The sequence below is a fragment of the Lithobates pipiens genome, unplaced genomic scaffold (genome assembly GCF_037356315.1).
Source record: "Lithobates pipiens isolate NorthernLeopardFrog02 unplaced genomic scaffold, aLitPip1_a1.2 Scaffold_18, whole genome shotgun sequence".
In the NCBI taxonomy this organism is placed as follows: domain Eukaryota; kingdom Metazoa; phylum Chordata; class Amphibia; order Anura; family Ranidae; genus Lithobates; species Lithobates pipiens.
The window spans coordinates 146098745-146114095 of NW_027507758.1; the positions used below are offsets into that span (position 1 = coordinate 146098745).

The 15351-nt window shown below is 47.5% G+C and overlaps 1 protein-coding gene across 1 annotated transcript in view; it reads left to right on the forward strand.

Annotated features, from left to right (window-relative positions):
* Positions 1 to 1125: 1125 nt before the first annotated feature.
* The window catches only part of EGLN1 (egl-9 family hypoxia inducible factor 1), a 36782-nt gene continuing 22556 nt past the window's right edge, over positions 1126 to 15351 (forward strand). The window contains exon 1 of the mRNA XM_077486230.1: positions 1126 to 2170. Coding sequence (XP_077342356.1) covers positions 1451 to 2170 — 720 coding nt within the window. The 5' untranslated portion in view covers positions 1126 to 1450. The remainder of the gene's footprint in view (positions 2171 to 15351) is intronic.

Here is a 15351-nt window from a genome sequence, read left to right on the forward strand (position 1 = left end):
TCAGTGACGTGTCACACACAGCCACACCCCCCCCCCCCACAGTTAGAATCACTCCCCAGGACACACTTAACCCCTACACTGCCCCCTAGTGGTTAACTCCTTCACTTCCAGTGTCATTTACACAGGAATCAATGAATTTGTATAGCACTGATTGCTGTATAAATGACAATGGTCCCAAAAATCTGTCAAAAATGTCTGATGTGTCCACCATAATGTTGCAGTCACAATAAAAATCCCTGATCGCCGCCATTACTAGTAAAAAAAGGAAATTATTAATAAAAATGCTATAAATGTTTCCCCTATTTTGTAAACGCTATAACTTTTGCACAAACCAATCAATAATCGGTAATTGCGATTTTTTTTCTTTAACCAAAAATATGTAGAAGAATACGTATCGGCCTAAACTGAGGTTTTGTTATATATTATTGGGGGATACTTCTTATAGCAAAAGATAAAAAATAATGCTTTTTTTTTTTCAAAATTGTTGCTCTTTTTTTGTTTATAGCGCAAAAAATAAAAAGGCAGGGGTGATCAAATCCACCAAAACAAAGCTATTTGTGAGGGAAAAAAAGGACATAAATTTTGTTTGGGAGCCACGTCGCACGACCGCGTCAATTGTCAGGTAAAGCGACGCAGTGCCAAATCGCAAAAAGTGCTCTGGTCAGGAAGGAGGTAAAATCTTCCGAGGCTGAAGTGGTTACATTTTTAGATTGTAAGCTCTAACGAGTAGGGCCCTCTGATTCCTCTTGTACCAAATTGTAATGCAACTGTAATGTCTGCCCTCATGTTGTAGAGCGCTGCGCAAACTGTTGGCACTATATAAAACCTGTATATGATCATAAAAAATAACAACAAAAAGCTCTGTTTCAAAGAATGATAAAAACCGCATAGGGGTACAGTGTTGCTGCTGTTCCATGACTGAGTAATCGTCATTCAAAGTGTGACAGTGCTGAAAACTGATCTGGGTAGGAAGGGGTGAAAGTGTGAGGACTGGATATGCATTATTTGGGTGAGGTTGCTCTCCAATCACTTCCGTCTAATGACAGCTGTCAGCCAACTTGTCCCCGCCTAGTTTTTTTAAGCAGCGCAAGCCGCTGGTCCGGTCACGTGGCACACTGACGTCCAGCTGGTGATCACATGACTCGGACGTCACGAAGGTCCTTGAGCTGTATGAGACGTAGAGGCTGAGCTCAGAGTGTACGGCGAATGACATCCTGTCCGCGATCAGACGCCGCCAGTCATTATACCGAAGCCAAAGGCTTCTGTGGAGGAACAGAAAGGTGTGGTCGGGCCGCGGTTGGATCTCGGGCGATCATGCCGAGTCCCATGACGGATACGTGCGCTGTGGATGTGTGACAGGTGAACACACGTGTGTGCTATCGCGGGGCCCGGTGTCCGGGTGACGTAGTTGTAGAGCCGGAATCGTGCCTGTCCCCGAGCAGAGGCCATCATGGCGGGCGGCGGAGGAGGCCAGGGCTGTGAGGGGAGCAGTCAGAGTGAACGTGACCGGCAGTACTGCGAGCTGTGCGGGAAGATGGAGAACCTGCTGATCTGCGGCCGCTGCCGGAGTTCCTTCTACTGCAGTAAGGAGCACCAGATAAAGGACTGGAAGAAACACAAGCTGCTATGTAAGGGAAGCCCGGCCACCCCCGAACCCAAACCACAGGCCAAGGCCGCCTCCGCCCCGGACAGCAATCCGCCGAAGGTGGTGGTGATCGGAGGGGCCACTCTGAGCGCCATTAAAGAGGAGGACTACACCCAGAGGTCTGGAGAGGCGTGCGGGAGTGGAGCTGCCCGGGGGGGAGGGGAGGGCACAGAAAGGCCCAATGGGCACACCAGGCCGCCCCTCCACAAGCTGGCTCTGGAGTATATCATCCCCTGTATGAACAAGCATGGCATCTGTGTGTTGGATGACTTCCTGGGCCAGGACCTAGGGGACCGTATAGTGGGGGAGGTGCAGGCCCTGCACAGCACCGGCCGATTCACTGATGGGCAGCTCGTCAGTCAGAAGAGCGACTCCTCCCGGGACATCCGAGGGGACCAGATCACCTGGGTGGAGGGCAAGGAGGAGCCCTGCAAGGCCATCGGACACCTCATGAACAGTATGGACGACCTGATCCGACACTGCGGAACCAAGCTCGGCAACTTCCGGATCAACGGCAGAACCAAGGTGGGGGGTGACTGATGGTGATCAGTGTGTGTGTCCTGTCCTGAGGGTGACCAGTGTGTGTCCTGTCCGGAGGAGGACTGACGGTGATCAGTGTGTGTGTGTGTCCCGAGGAGGACTGGCGGTGGTCAGTGTGTGTGTGTGTCCCGAGGAGGACTGGCGGTGGTCAGTGTGTGTGTGTGTCCCGAGGAGGACTGGCGGTGGTCAGTGTGTGTGTGTCCCCCGAGGAGGACTGGCGGTGGTCAGTGTGTGTCCCCCGAGGAGGACTGGCGGTGGTCAGTGTGTGTGTCCCCCGAGGAGGACTGGCGGTGGTCAGTGTGTGTGTGTCCCGAGGAGGACTGACGGTGGTCAGTGTGTGTGTGTCCCGAGGAGGACTGACGGTGGTCAGTGTGTGTGTGTCCCGAGGAGGACTGACGGTGGTCAGTGTGTGTGTGTCCCGAGGAGGACTGACGGTGGTCAGTGTGTGTGTGTCCCGAGGAGGACTGACGGTGGTCAGTGTGTGTGTGTCCCGAGGAGGACTGACGGTGGTCAGTGTGTGTGTGTCCCGAGGAGGACTGACGGTGGTCAGTGTGTGTGTGTCCCGAGGAGGACTGACGGTGGTCAGTGTGTGTGTGTCCCGAGGAGGACTGACGGTGGTCAGTGTGTGTGTGTCCCGAGGAGGACTGACGGTGGTCAGTGTGTGTGTGTCCCGAGGAGGACTGACGGTGGTCAGTGTGTGTGTGTGTCCCGAGGAGGACTGACGGTGGTCAGTGTGTGTCCCGAGGAGGACTGACGGTGGTCAGTGTGTGTGTGTGTCCCGAGGAGGACTGACGGTGGTCAGTGTGTGTGTGTGTCCCGAGGAGGACTGACGGTGGTCAGTGTGTGTGTGTGTGTGTGTGTGTCCCGAGGAGGACTGACGGTGGTCAGTGTGTGTGTGTCCCGAGGAGGACTGACGGTGGTCAGTGTGTGTGTGTGTCCCGAGGAGGACTGACGGTGGTCAGTGTGTGTGTGTGTCCCGAGGAGGACTGACGGTGGTCAGTGTGTGTGTGTGTGTGTCCCGAGGAGGACTGACGGTGGTCAGTGTGTGTGTGTGTGTGTCCCGAGGAGGACTGACGGTGGTCAGTGTGTGTGTGTGTGTGTCCCGAGGAGGACTGACGGTGGTCAGTGTGTGTGTGTGTGTGTGTCCCGAGGAGGACTGACGGTGGTCAGTGTGTGTGTGTGTGTGTCCCGAGGAGGACTGACGGTGGTCAGTGTGTGTGTGTCCCGAGGAGGACTGACGGTGGTCAGTGTGTGTGTGTGTGTGTCCCGAGGAGGACTGACGGTGGTCAGTGTGTGTGTGTGTCCCGAGGAGGACTGACGGTGGTCAGTGTGTGTGTGTGTGTCCCGAGGAGGACTGACGGTGGTCAGTGTGTGTGTGTGTCCCGAGGAGGACTGACGGTGGTCAGTGTGTGTGTGTGTGTCCCGAGGAGGACTGACGGTCAGTGTGTGTGTGTCCCGAGGAGGACTGACGGTGGTCAGTGTGTGTGTGTCCCGAGGAGGACTGACGGTGGTCAGTGTGTGTGTGTGTGTCCCGAGGAGGACTGACGGTGGTCAGTGTGTGTGTGTGTCCCGAGGAGGACTGACGGTGGTCAGTGTGTGTGTGTGTCCCGAGGAGGACTGACGGTGGTCAGTGTGTGTGTGTGTGTCCCGAGGAGGACTGACGGTGGTCAGTGTGTGTGTGTGTCCCGAGGAGGACTGACGGTGGTCAGTGTGTGTGTGTCCCGAGGAGGACTGACGGTGGTCAGTGTGTGTGTGTGTGTCCCGAGGAGGACTGACGGTGGTCAGTGTGTGTGTGTGTGTCCCGAGGAGGACTGACGGTGGTCAGTGTGTGTGTGTGTGTCCCGAGGAGGACTGACGGTGGTCAGTGTGTGTGTGTGTGTGTGTCCCGAGGAGGACTGACGGTGGTCAGTGTGTGTGTGTGTGTGTGTCCCGAGGAGGACTGACGGTGGTCAGTGTGTGTGTGTGTCCCGAGGAGGACTGACGGTGGTCAGTGTGTGTGTGTGTGTCCCCAGGAGGACTGACGGTGGTCAGTGTGTGTGTGTGTGTGTCCCCAGGAGGACTGACGGTGGTCAGTGTGTGTGTCCCCAGGAGGACTGACGGTGGTCAGTGTGTGTGTGTGTCCCCAGGAGGACTGACGGTGGTCAGTGTGTGTGTCCCGAGGAGGACTGACGGTGGTCAGTGTGTGTGTGTGTCCCGAGGAGGACTGACGGTGGTCAGTGTGTGTGTGTGTGTCCCCAGGAGGACTGACGGTGGTCAGTGTGTGTCCCCAGGAGGACTGACGGTGGTCAGTGTGTGTCCCCAGGAGGACTGACGGTGGTCAGTGTGTGTGTGTGTGTCCCCAGGAGGACTGACGGTGGTCAGTGTGTGTGTGTGTGTTCCCAGGAGGACTGACGGTGGTCAGTGTGTGTGTGTGTGTCCCCAGGAGGACTGACGGTGGTCAGTGTGTGTGTGTGTGTGTCCCCAGGAGGACTGACGGTGGTCAGTGTGTGTGTGTGTGTGTCCCCAGGAGGACTGACGGTGGTCAGTGTGTGTGTGTGTCCCCAGGAGGACTGACGGTGGTCAGTGTGTGTGTGTGTCCCCAGGAGGACTGACGGTGGTCGGTGTGTGTGTGTCCCGAGGAGGACTGACGGTGGTCAGTGTGTGTGTGTCCCGAGGAGGACTGACGGTGGTCAGTGTGTGTGTGTCCCTGATGAGGACTGACGGTGATCAGTGTGTGTGTGTGTGTGTGTGTGTCCCTGACCCTGACCCTGAGGATGACTGTGGTGGAAATGATAAGCTTCTCCTATAAGTAAATAATTCCATGCGCTAATGAGCACAATCATGGCTCTCTGGTATAATGCCAGGAAAGCGTGCTTGTTTATCTTCAAGTAACACAGACCGATGCTGGTATTTCGTTGAGCTTGGCAAAATCCCGCAATAGAATGATCTACTTCTGCTTTTATTTATACTGTAAACATGAATAACAAAGGAAGGTGGTGGCTTCAGAATCTGTCAATCTGACACTTGTATTCTTTCAAAAGAACCAATCACACACATGTATATATTCAAATAGAATTCCGGTAGTGACGTGTGCAGAGCCATGAGGTCTCACAATTTGAACATTGCTTTCAGGGCTCTGAACATGATCGTGTGCACATTCCCACCGCTACCAATGATGTGAACCGTTCGTTCTCAATAATGGCTTAGTGGGCCATCATTTTTGTATGGTTATGCTATGGTTCCCATGAATGCAGATCTGTTGGATAGGAATGCTTAATGCAGTCGCCATGAGTTGGCCAGTCCAGTTTATGCCTCCAGTGAGGCATAAACGAACATCCCGAAAAACACAACATACAGTGGTGTCTGAAAGTATTCAGACCCCCCTTAAATTTTTCACTCTTTGTTATATTGGAACCATTTGCTAAAATCATTTAAATTAATTTTTTTCCTCATTAATGTGCACACAGCACCCCATATTGACAGAAAAACACAGAATTGTTGACATTTTTGCAGATTTATTAAAAAATAAAAACTTAAATATCACATGGTCCTAAGTATTCAGAGACTTTGCTGTGACACTCCGTATATTTAACTGTCCATTTTTTCTGATCATCCTTGAGACGGTTCTACACCTTCATTTGAGTCCAGCTGTGTTTGATTATACTGATTGGACTTGATTAGGAAAGCCAAACACCTGTCTATATAAGACCTTACAGCAGTGCATGTCCGAGCAAATGAGAATCATGAGATCAAAAGGAACTGCCTGAAGAGCTCAGAGACAGAATTGTGGCAAGGCACAGATCTGGCTAAGGTTACAAAAAATTCTGCTGCACTTAAGCTTCCTAAGCCCCTGTACACACGGTCGGAGATTTCCACAACCAAATCCGTCGGATTTTGCCTGTCGGATCTTGTCCGAAACTGTTGCATACACACGGTCGGACAAAGTTGGCGAAAAATCCGATCTTTCAGAACGTGATGACGTAATTTCGTTACGATGGGACTACATTCAGGCTAGTAGCCAATAGCTTTGATGTAGGAATTTGATCTGAGCATGCGTGGCACTTGGTCCGATCAAAATTCTCTACACATGATCGGAGTATGTCCGATCGGCCCAGTTGGTCGGGAAATATTTCCAACAGGTTGGAAAATTGGGTCCGGCGGATATTCCCATGGAATCGGTCCGATGCATACCACACACAGTCTGATTATCCGACGACACGGTCCGATAGGACACATGCCGACGGATTCTCCAACCGTGTGTACAAGGGCTAAGAGCACAGTGGCCTCCATAATCCTTACATGGAAGATGTTTGGGACGACCAGAACCCTTCCTAGAGCTGGCCATCTGGCCAAACTGAGCTATCGGGGGAGAAGAGCATTGGTGAGAGAGGTAAATAAGAACCCAAAGATCACTGTGGCTGAGCTCCAGAGATGCAGTCGGGAGATGGGAGACAGTTGTAGGTCAACCATCACTGCAGCCCTCCACCAATCGGGGCCTTATGGCAGAGCAGCCCGACAGAAGCCTCTCAGTGCAAGACACCTGAAAGCCTGCATGGAGTTTGCTAAAAAAAAAAAAAACACCTGAAGGATGCCAAGATAGTGAGAAATAAGATTCTTTGGTCTGATGAGACCAAGATATAACTTTTTGGCCTTAATTCTAAGTGGTATGTGTGGAGAATACCAGGCACTGCTCATCACCTGTCCAATATGGTCCCAACAGTGAAGCATGGTGGTGGCATCATCATGCTGTGGGGGTGTTTTTCAGCTGCAGGGACAGGACGACTGGTTGCAATTGAGGGAAAGATGAATGCGGCCAAGTACAGGGATATCCTGGATAAAAACCTTCTCCAGAGGGCTCAGGACCTCAGACTGGGCCGAAGGTTTAATTTCCAACAAGGCAATGACCCTAAGCACACAGCTAAAATAATGGAGTGGCTTCACAACAACTCTGTAACTGTTCTTGAATGGCCCAGCCAGAGCCCTGACTTAAAACCAATTGAACATCTCTGGAGAGACCTAAAAATGGCTGTCCACCAACGTTTACCATCCAACCTGACAGAACTGGAGAGGGTCTTGCAAGGAGTAATGGCAGGTGTGAAAAACTTGTTGCACCTTTCCCAAAAAGACTCATGGCTGTATTAGATCAAAAGGTTGCTTCTACTAAATACTGAGCAAAGGGTCTGAATACTTAGGACCATGTGATATTTCAGTTTTTCTTATTTAATAAATCTGCAAACATGTCAGCAATTCTGTGTTTTTCTGTCAATATGGGGTGCTGTGTGTACATTAAAGTGGGATTCCGCTCTTTTTTTCTTTTTTTCTTACCTGTCTCACTGGTGGGTGAGTGCTAGCTTTGATTGGCATCCACGTCCGGCGTTTATTTGACCCCCGGCGCGACGAATCTTTTCTTCAGGATGACTTATAAAAACCTACTCTGGCATTTTCCATTTTAACTGTGGGCGTCTGAAGCCCACAGGCATTTACTTCCTGGTATATGATGACGTCTGGCTCCCAGCATGCTCCGCTCCATCTTGCACATGCTCAGTGAGAGCAGTGACAAGGAAAGAAAAACTCCAGGAAGTTCCCGCCCCGTTGTCAAGGCAACGAAAACCACACAGCACAGAGAACAAAGAATGAATGAAAACGAACCCACAGAAGCAATCACTTGTTTGCTTGCTACCTCGTGTGTAATGGCAGATACAGCTGCCTGCCCACTTTAAAAATGGCAAATTCGTACACGCCCTCGTCACGTGACCGGCGTCCGAACGAAATCTCGCGAGATTTCGCAATTTCAATGTCCCCCATGGATTCTTGGGAAATTTCCCAGGGACCATTGCGAGGACGATAGCCACCCCTACTCCCACGGGAGGAGAACCCGGAAGTCAGCTGAAACATCAGAAATAAAAGGTAAGTAAATAATAATTTTTTTTTTTCAGGGTTCGTTTAGGTAAGTATGCTAACTGTTGATTTTAATAACATGAACTTTCATTTTTAGGTACCAAACCACTTTAATAAGGAAAAAAATGAACTTAAATGATTTTGGCAAATGGCTGCATTTTAACAAAGAGTGAAACATTTGAGGGGGTATGAATACTTTCCATCCCCACTGTATCTGCCATATCCACGGGAAGGTTTCTGCAGCCAATGGTCTTCCACCAATGTCTACATGTGCGAATACGCTCACATGAGCGTATTACATCAAAAGTGACACTGGAGGACATCTGACAACATACATTAATAAAAATTTCCACAAAAGTCACTGCTCTGTCATATACTCCCACGTGTCATTCACTGTATCTTGATCTTTTTACACCTGGAAATGAATCAATCTTTATAGTCCATATGAGTTCATAACATGGCTTGACTTGCAAACACTGTTCTTCAGGAGGGATGACTTAGAGGAGGACATGAAAGCCGGTCGGTCTAGGATCCTCTGTGTCTTTTACGTTGCTTGGACTTCAGGGCATCTCATCTCAGCGAGAAAGATGTGGTCATCTGCTCGGCTCAGTTCACTCGTCCAATCAGGCAACAGTAGCACCACATCATGGCATATAGAAGGAATAGAAACAAAAACAACAGGAGTATATGTACACCTACTTCCTTCAACCATGATCCGCTGAAAAATAAAAAATAAAATCCCCAAAGATTCCTAGACCCTTAAAAGGATTCCAACCTTCACTAGCTGTAGCTCTGGCTTTGCCTTTCAGGGATCTAACCTTATCCATATGGGCCTGAACTTTTGGCACTAGTAGCCCTGATCCAGGTACAACAGTCTTTACTTAAGAGTTCACAGAAACCCCCCTTGGATGCCAACAGATAGTCATGGGCCATCTTTTAAATAGAAGGGTCTTGATCTCCTGTTGTTCCTGTGGGATCTTACTTACAGCTTCAACAGTTACATTGAGCATCCCATCCACACTGGATGACAAATTGTTCAATCATTTCATAAGCTCAAGCCCCTACCCTGTACAAGCAGGAAACCATGCCCAGACCTGGTAAGGGTTGGTGAACAATTCCCTTCTAGCTGTTTCTGCCATTCTTGCTTTCACTCTGGCCACCAGATGCTCACGATTAGCCATGACATAATATGCTGGGATGAGTTTCACCCGGACGCATGAACCCCTTGCAATAGGGGGAATTGCCTTATAAGCTGTAGATCCGCATAAGTACCAAACTAAAGTTGAAGCACACTTGTGGGCTACCTAGTTGTCCCGATACGGAAACTGGCAAGAAATGTATCGTTAAGTTCTATTGACAAGTGTCTGGAGTCCCCCCCCCCCAAAATTCCTCATACTAATCTGAACATCATACAGTGCCTTGCAAAAGTATTCACCCCCTTTGACTTTTTACCTACTTTGTTACATACCCGCCTTTAGTTCAATTTTTTTAATCTTAATTATATGTGACAGATCAGAACTAGAGGTCGACCGATATATTGACCGATATTTGACCATTTGGGAGAAATCGTCCGTTTCTTATCCAAATTAGGCCGATATTGAACACTGGCCATACCTCTGCCAGCAGAGTGTGGAGAAGCGAGGAGGAACGTGGGGTTCATTTTTCCACACTCTGTTGGCAGAGCAGTGCCGTGGTGTGTGAAACTGTATAGAGGGAGAGAGAGGAGCTGTCTAAATTGAGGTTGGATGTCGAGGGTGGGCAGGACCCAGCTATCCTACATCAGCCAATGGGATCTGGGTGGGCTGCTATGTGTATGTGGCTCGCCCCTTTCTTAAACAGCCCAATCATTGGCTGGATAGCTTCTGGGTCCTGCCCACCTCCGACATCACAATGAATTTGTCAGCTCCTCTCTCTCTCTCTCCATACAGTTTTACACACTGCGGCGCTGCAGAGAGCATTCAGTTTCACATAGTTACACTATCGGCGTGAAACCTGCCATTGCCATCCAGTGTCATGTGCCACCTGCCAGTGCTGCTAATCAGTGCCACCTGCCAGTGCCAATTTGTGCCACAAAAAAATTGGCCTAAAATATCGGCTGCAAAAATCTGCATAATATAACATGCTGCTAATCAGTGCCACCTGCCAGTGCCAATTTGTGCCACCTGCCAACTTGTGCCACTTGCCAGTGCCACAAAAAAAAAAATTGGCCTAAAATATCGGCCGCAAAAATCTGCATCATATATCGGCTGCCCCCATTTCTAAATATCGTCATCGGCCAGAGAAAGACCCATATCAGCCAACCTCTAATCAGAACACAATAGTCTAAGTTGGCAAAGTAAAATGTGAAAAATATATACATAAAACTATTTTTCTGAAATAAACTGATGATTGGCATGTGCGTATGTATTCATCCCCTTTTGTTATGAAACCCATAAAAAGCTCTGGAGCAACAAATTACCTTCAGAAGTCACATAATTAGTGAAATGTCCACCTGTGTGCAATCTTAGTGTCACATGATCTGTCATTACATATTGACACATTTTTGAAAGGTCCCAGAGGCTGCAACATCTAAGCAAGAGGCACCACTAAACAAACACTGCCATGAAGACCAAGGAACTCTCCATAAAAGTAAGGGACAATGTTGTTGAGAAGTACAAGTCGGTTCCGTTATTAAAAAAAAATCCAAATCTTTGATGATTCCTAGGTGCACCATCAAACCCATCATAACCAAATGGAAAGACTATGCCACAACAGCAAACCTGGAATTAGAGGGGAAAACACTGCGCTATAGCTAAAGTGAAGATCAGCAGCTAACACTCAAAGTTCAGGGAAAGTGGGAAAACAAATAGTGTAGCGCTGGTGAGTGAATAAAAAGAAATATTGAATATTAAGGAGTAATAGTAGTAAAACCAGTACTATACCACATACAAGTGACAAAATGTATAAAGATGCGTGAACCAAAATACAAGTATTAGTTCGCTAAATACACAATATATGTATAAGAGCACACGACTCTTGGTGGATATCGGTGACTAAAATGTGAGTCCCAGCAAAAACAGTCCACATGTGTTGGGTAATGAACAAGTATCAATGTTGGTCTTCCCAACGAAAAGATCAGGCAACCCACAATTCAGTTGGACCGGGGACAACGACTTGTCGAGTAATTTCAAACAAAATAAATACTTTTACCAGAGAGAATGGACTCATCTGTCATATGACAGTGGGTCAACTGCGCTTGTAATCCCAAGTGATGTCAATCGGGTATTGTGAGTTGATGGTAGTTCACATCAATCGCCGCGCTGTCTCCGTATTACACGGACTTCCAGTGTTGGAGGCTGTAACGTGCGTCTCCCGGGTCAACAGGGTCCAGTTATTCGCATCGGGGTGCCACCCCAAGTGCGGTGAATATTCAAAAAAAGAGAGGAAAAAAAAAAGGCTCCAAATGGTGCAGGTCAGACGGTAACCATTGGGTTTATTTAAGAAAGGTCATAAAAACCATGACATAAAAGCAACATGTGATCACAAAATAAAGTAAAACATAAAAAAGCAGTGTGGGGTGCCAAATTTGAGGCTAGGACAGAGGTTCACCTTCCAGCAGGACAATGACCCCAAACGCACTGCTAAAGCAACACTTTAGGGGGAACGTAAATGTGTTGGAATGGCCTAGTCAAAGCCCAGACCTCAATCCAATAGAACCATCCAACTTGTAGGAGCTGAGCAATTTTGCAAGGAGAAATAGGAAAAAAATCCCAGTGGTAGGATGTGGCAAGCTCATAGAGACTTACCAAAAGTGACTTGGAGCTGTGATAGCTGCAAAAGGTGGCTCTACAAAGCAGTGAATAGTTATGCACATTGACTTTTACTGTTATTTTTAGGGATGCACCGAAATTTCGGCCGCCGAAACATATCGGCCGAAAATGGCCCTTTCGGCAAAAAGCCGAAAGAGAATTTCCGCCGATACTGGTGCTGAAAATGGGGCGGGGCGTGGCCCCGCCCCCGGTGCCGCCCATCACGGGGGGGGGGGTCCTTCTATCCTTAGCTCTCTTGCTCCCCTCCCTCCTCACCTATGCTGCAGTCAGCCTGTGGGGTCTCGCTCTGAAGTCCCCCTCTCCACAGCGGTGGCTGTATATGTCTCCTCAGCCGATGTGTAAATCGGCTGTGCAGGAGCTGGGCACGATGTTCACTGTGAAAGTGAAACCAAAGCAGAGGCGTCTAGCAGTGTGTACTGTGCTCTCTGCCTCCCCCTAGAGTGCAGTACCCAGCATGGAGATTAATGAAGAGCTGCAGCTGCCAATTTAAAAAAAAGACTGTCTATATATGTTTGTATGCCTGTGTGTTGTGTGTATTGTATGTATGTGTGTTATATATGTGTGTGTATGTATGTATGTATGTATGTATGTGCATGTTTATATGTATGTATGTTATGTGTGCATGTTTATATGTATGTGTGTTATGTGTGCATGTTTATATGTATGTGTGTTAAGTGTGTATGTGCGCATGTATGTGTTATGTGTGTTGTATGTTTTATATGTGTGTGTGTGTGTGCACGCGTTTTTATATGTGTATGTTTATATGCACTGGTGAGGCACAGGCAGGCTACATGGCGGGCACTGGTAGGCTGCTGGCACAGTGAGGCTGCATTGATCTCCTGTAGCATGCCTGCAGTCTCTGACCATCTCCTGTACCATGTCTGCAGTCTCTGACCAGCTCCTGTACCATGTCTGCAGTCTCTGACCATCTCCTGTACCATGCCTGCAGTCTCTGACCATCTCCTGTACCATGCCTGCAGTCTCTGACCATCTCCTGTACCATGCCTGCAGTCTCTGACCATCTCCTGTACCATGCCTGCAGTCTCTGACCAGCTCCTGTACCATGTCTGCAGTCTCTGACCATCTCCTGTACCATGCCTGCAGTCTCTGACCATCTCCTGTATCATGTCTGCAGTCTCTGACCATCTCCTGTACCATGTCTGCAGTCTCTGACCATCTCCTGTATCATGTCTGCAGTCTCTGACCATCTCCTGTATCATGTCTGCAGTCTCTGACCATCTCCTGTATCATGTCTGCAGTCTCTGACCATCTCCTGTATCATGTCTGCAGTCTCTGACCATCTCCTGTATCATGTCTGCAGTCTCTGACCATCTCCTGTATCATGTCTGCAGTCTCTGACCATCTCCTGTATCATGTCTGCAGTCTCTGACCATCTCTTGTATCATGTCTGCAGTCTCTGATCATCTCCTGTACTATGTCTGCAGTCTCTGACCATCTCCTGTACCATGTCTGCAGTCTCTGACCATCTCCTGTACCATGTCTGCAGTCTCTGACCATCTCCTGTACCATGTCTGCAGTCTCTGACCATCTCCTGTACCATGCCTGCAGTCTCTGACCATCTCCTGTACCATGCCTGCAGTCTCTGACCATCTCCTGTAATATGTCCTCAGTCTCTGACCATCTGATGTATGAAAATATTTTTTAAAAACAGTCATTTTTGGTATCGGTGCTGTTTCGGTATCGGTTTTCGGCCTAGTGTATTTTTCATTTTCGGTATCGGTTTCGGCACCAAAAAACCCATTCGGTGCACCCCTAGTTATTTTGTCCTATTTGTTGTTTACTTCACAATAAAAAAAAAAAACCTCTTCAAAGTTGTGGGCATGTTCTGTAAATTAAATGATGCAATTCCTCAAACAATCCATGTTAATTCCAGGTTGTGAGGCAACAAAACATGAAAAATGCCAGGGGGGGGGGGGGGGGGGGGTGAATACTTTGCAAAGCACTGTTTATAGCATGTACCACTGTCATTGCTGGGGTACTAAAGCTTGGTGGAGATTCAGAGTAGACCCAGCAATTGGTCCTGTTCGCTTTCTTAGCTAGTTGCAGAATACACTTTAAACAATAAGATGGGATGCTTTTCATTGTTACCATTGCTAAAATATACTAAACTAAAAAAATCTAAATAAAGATACTCATTCTTTGGTGTGGTTGAGCAGCTACTTGCAACGACTGACGTGGATCCAGTTGTCTCGTCCCTCAATTAACAAACCAGTCACCTGGTGGACCTTTTTGAAGTTCACGTTACAGTGCCTGCACCTACCCCATCAGCTGAGAATGTTGACAATACAACCCTGTTTTTGGTTGACCAAACAAACCTCTTATGGAGATAACCCATACATGTGAGAACTAATTTTTCACCGACTGGTCACTGAACCTGTGTGTGGCTTACCATCTGAGGTGTAATACCTGGAACCATTGACAAAAAGGTTCTAGCATCTGGGATGGGACTGCTGGTTGCGGATTCAAATTCCATCAAAGACAGCCGTAGAACATGTCATCATACTAGGTCACAAACTTGGTTAGAATTAGGTTAGTATTGTTGGTTTGAAAATGGTCATTCTTACCTTTTTTATCCCTCCATTTCTTTCCTCATTACAAACCGGAGGAAGAGATGCAGTGTTTAGAATGGTGCAGAAAAAAACAATGAAGCAGCCCATTATACTTTTACCTTCTTTTAGACGTGTGTATTTATGCATGTGTTCAGCGATCTACATACACCATAAGAAACTCACTGGACCTGAAAAGAGACTTATAAACAAAAGTTATTACTCTATCCTTCATCTTTAACCACTTGCTTACAGGGCACTTAAACACCTTCCTGCCCAGACCAATTTTCAGCTTTCGGTGCTCTCACAATTTGAATGACAATTACTCAGTCATGCAACACTGTACCCAAATTAATTTTTTGTCCTTTTTTTCCCACAAATAGAGCTTTCTTTTGGTGGTATTTGATCACCTCTGGGGTTTTTATTTTTTGCGCTATAAATGAAAAAAGACCGAAAATTTTGAAAAAAAACGCATATTTCTTTGTTTCTGTGACAGAATTATGCAAATTATTAATTTTTCTTCATAAATTTTGGTCACAATTTATACTGCTACATGTCTTTGGTAAAAATAACCCAAATTAGTGGATATTATTTGGTCTTTGTGAAAGTTAGAGAGTCTACAAGCTGTGGTGCGAATCGCACAAAATTGATCACATCTGATGTACTGGTGGCCTATCTCGCTTCTTGTGACCCGAACAAGTCAGGAAAGTACAAATACCCCCCAAATGACCCCTTTTTGGAAAGTAGACATTCCAAGGTATTTAGTAAGAGGTATAGTGAGCTTTTTGATGTTGTCATTTTTTTCCCACAATTCTTTGCAAAATTAAGATTTTTCATTTTTTTTTTTTCTCCACAAAATTGTCATTGTAATAGGTTATTTCTCTCACGTGGCATGTGTATACCACAAATGACA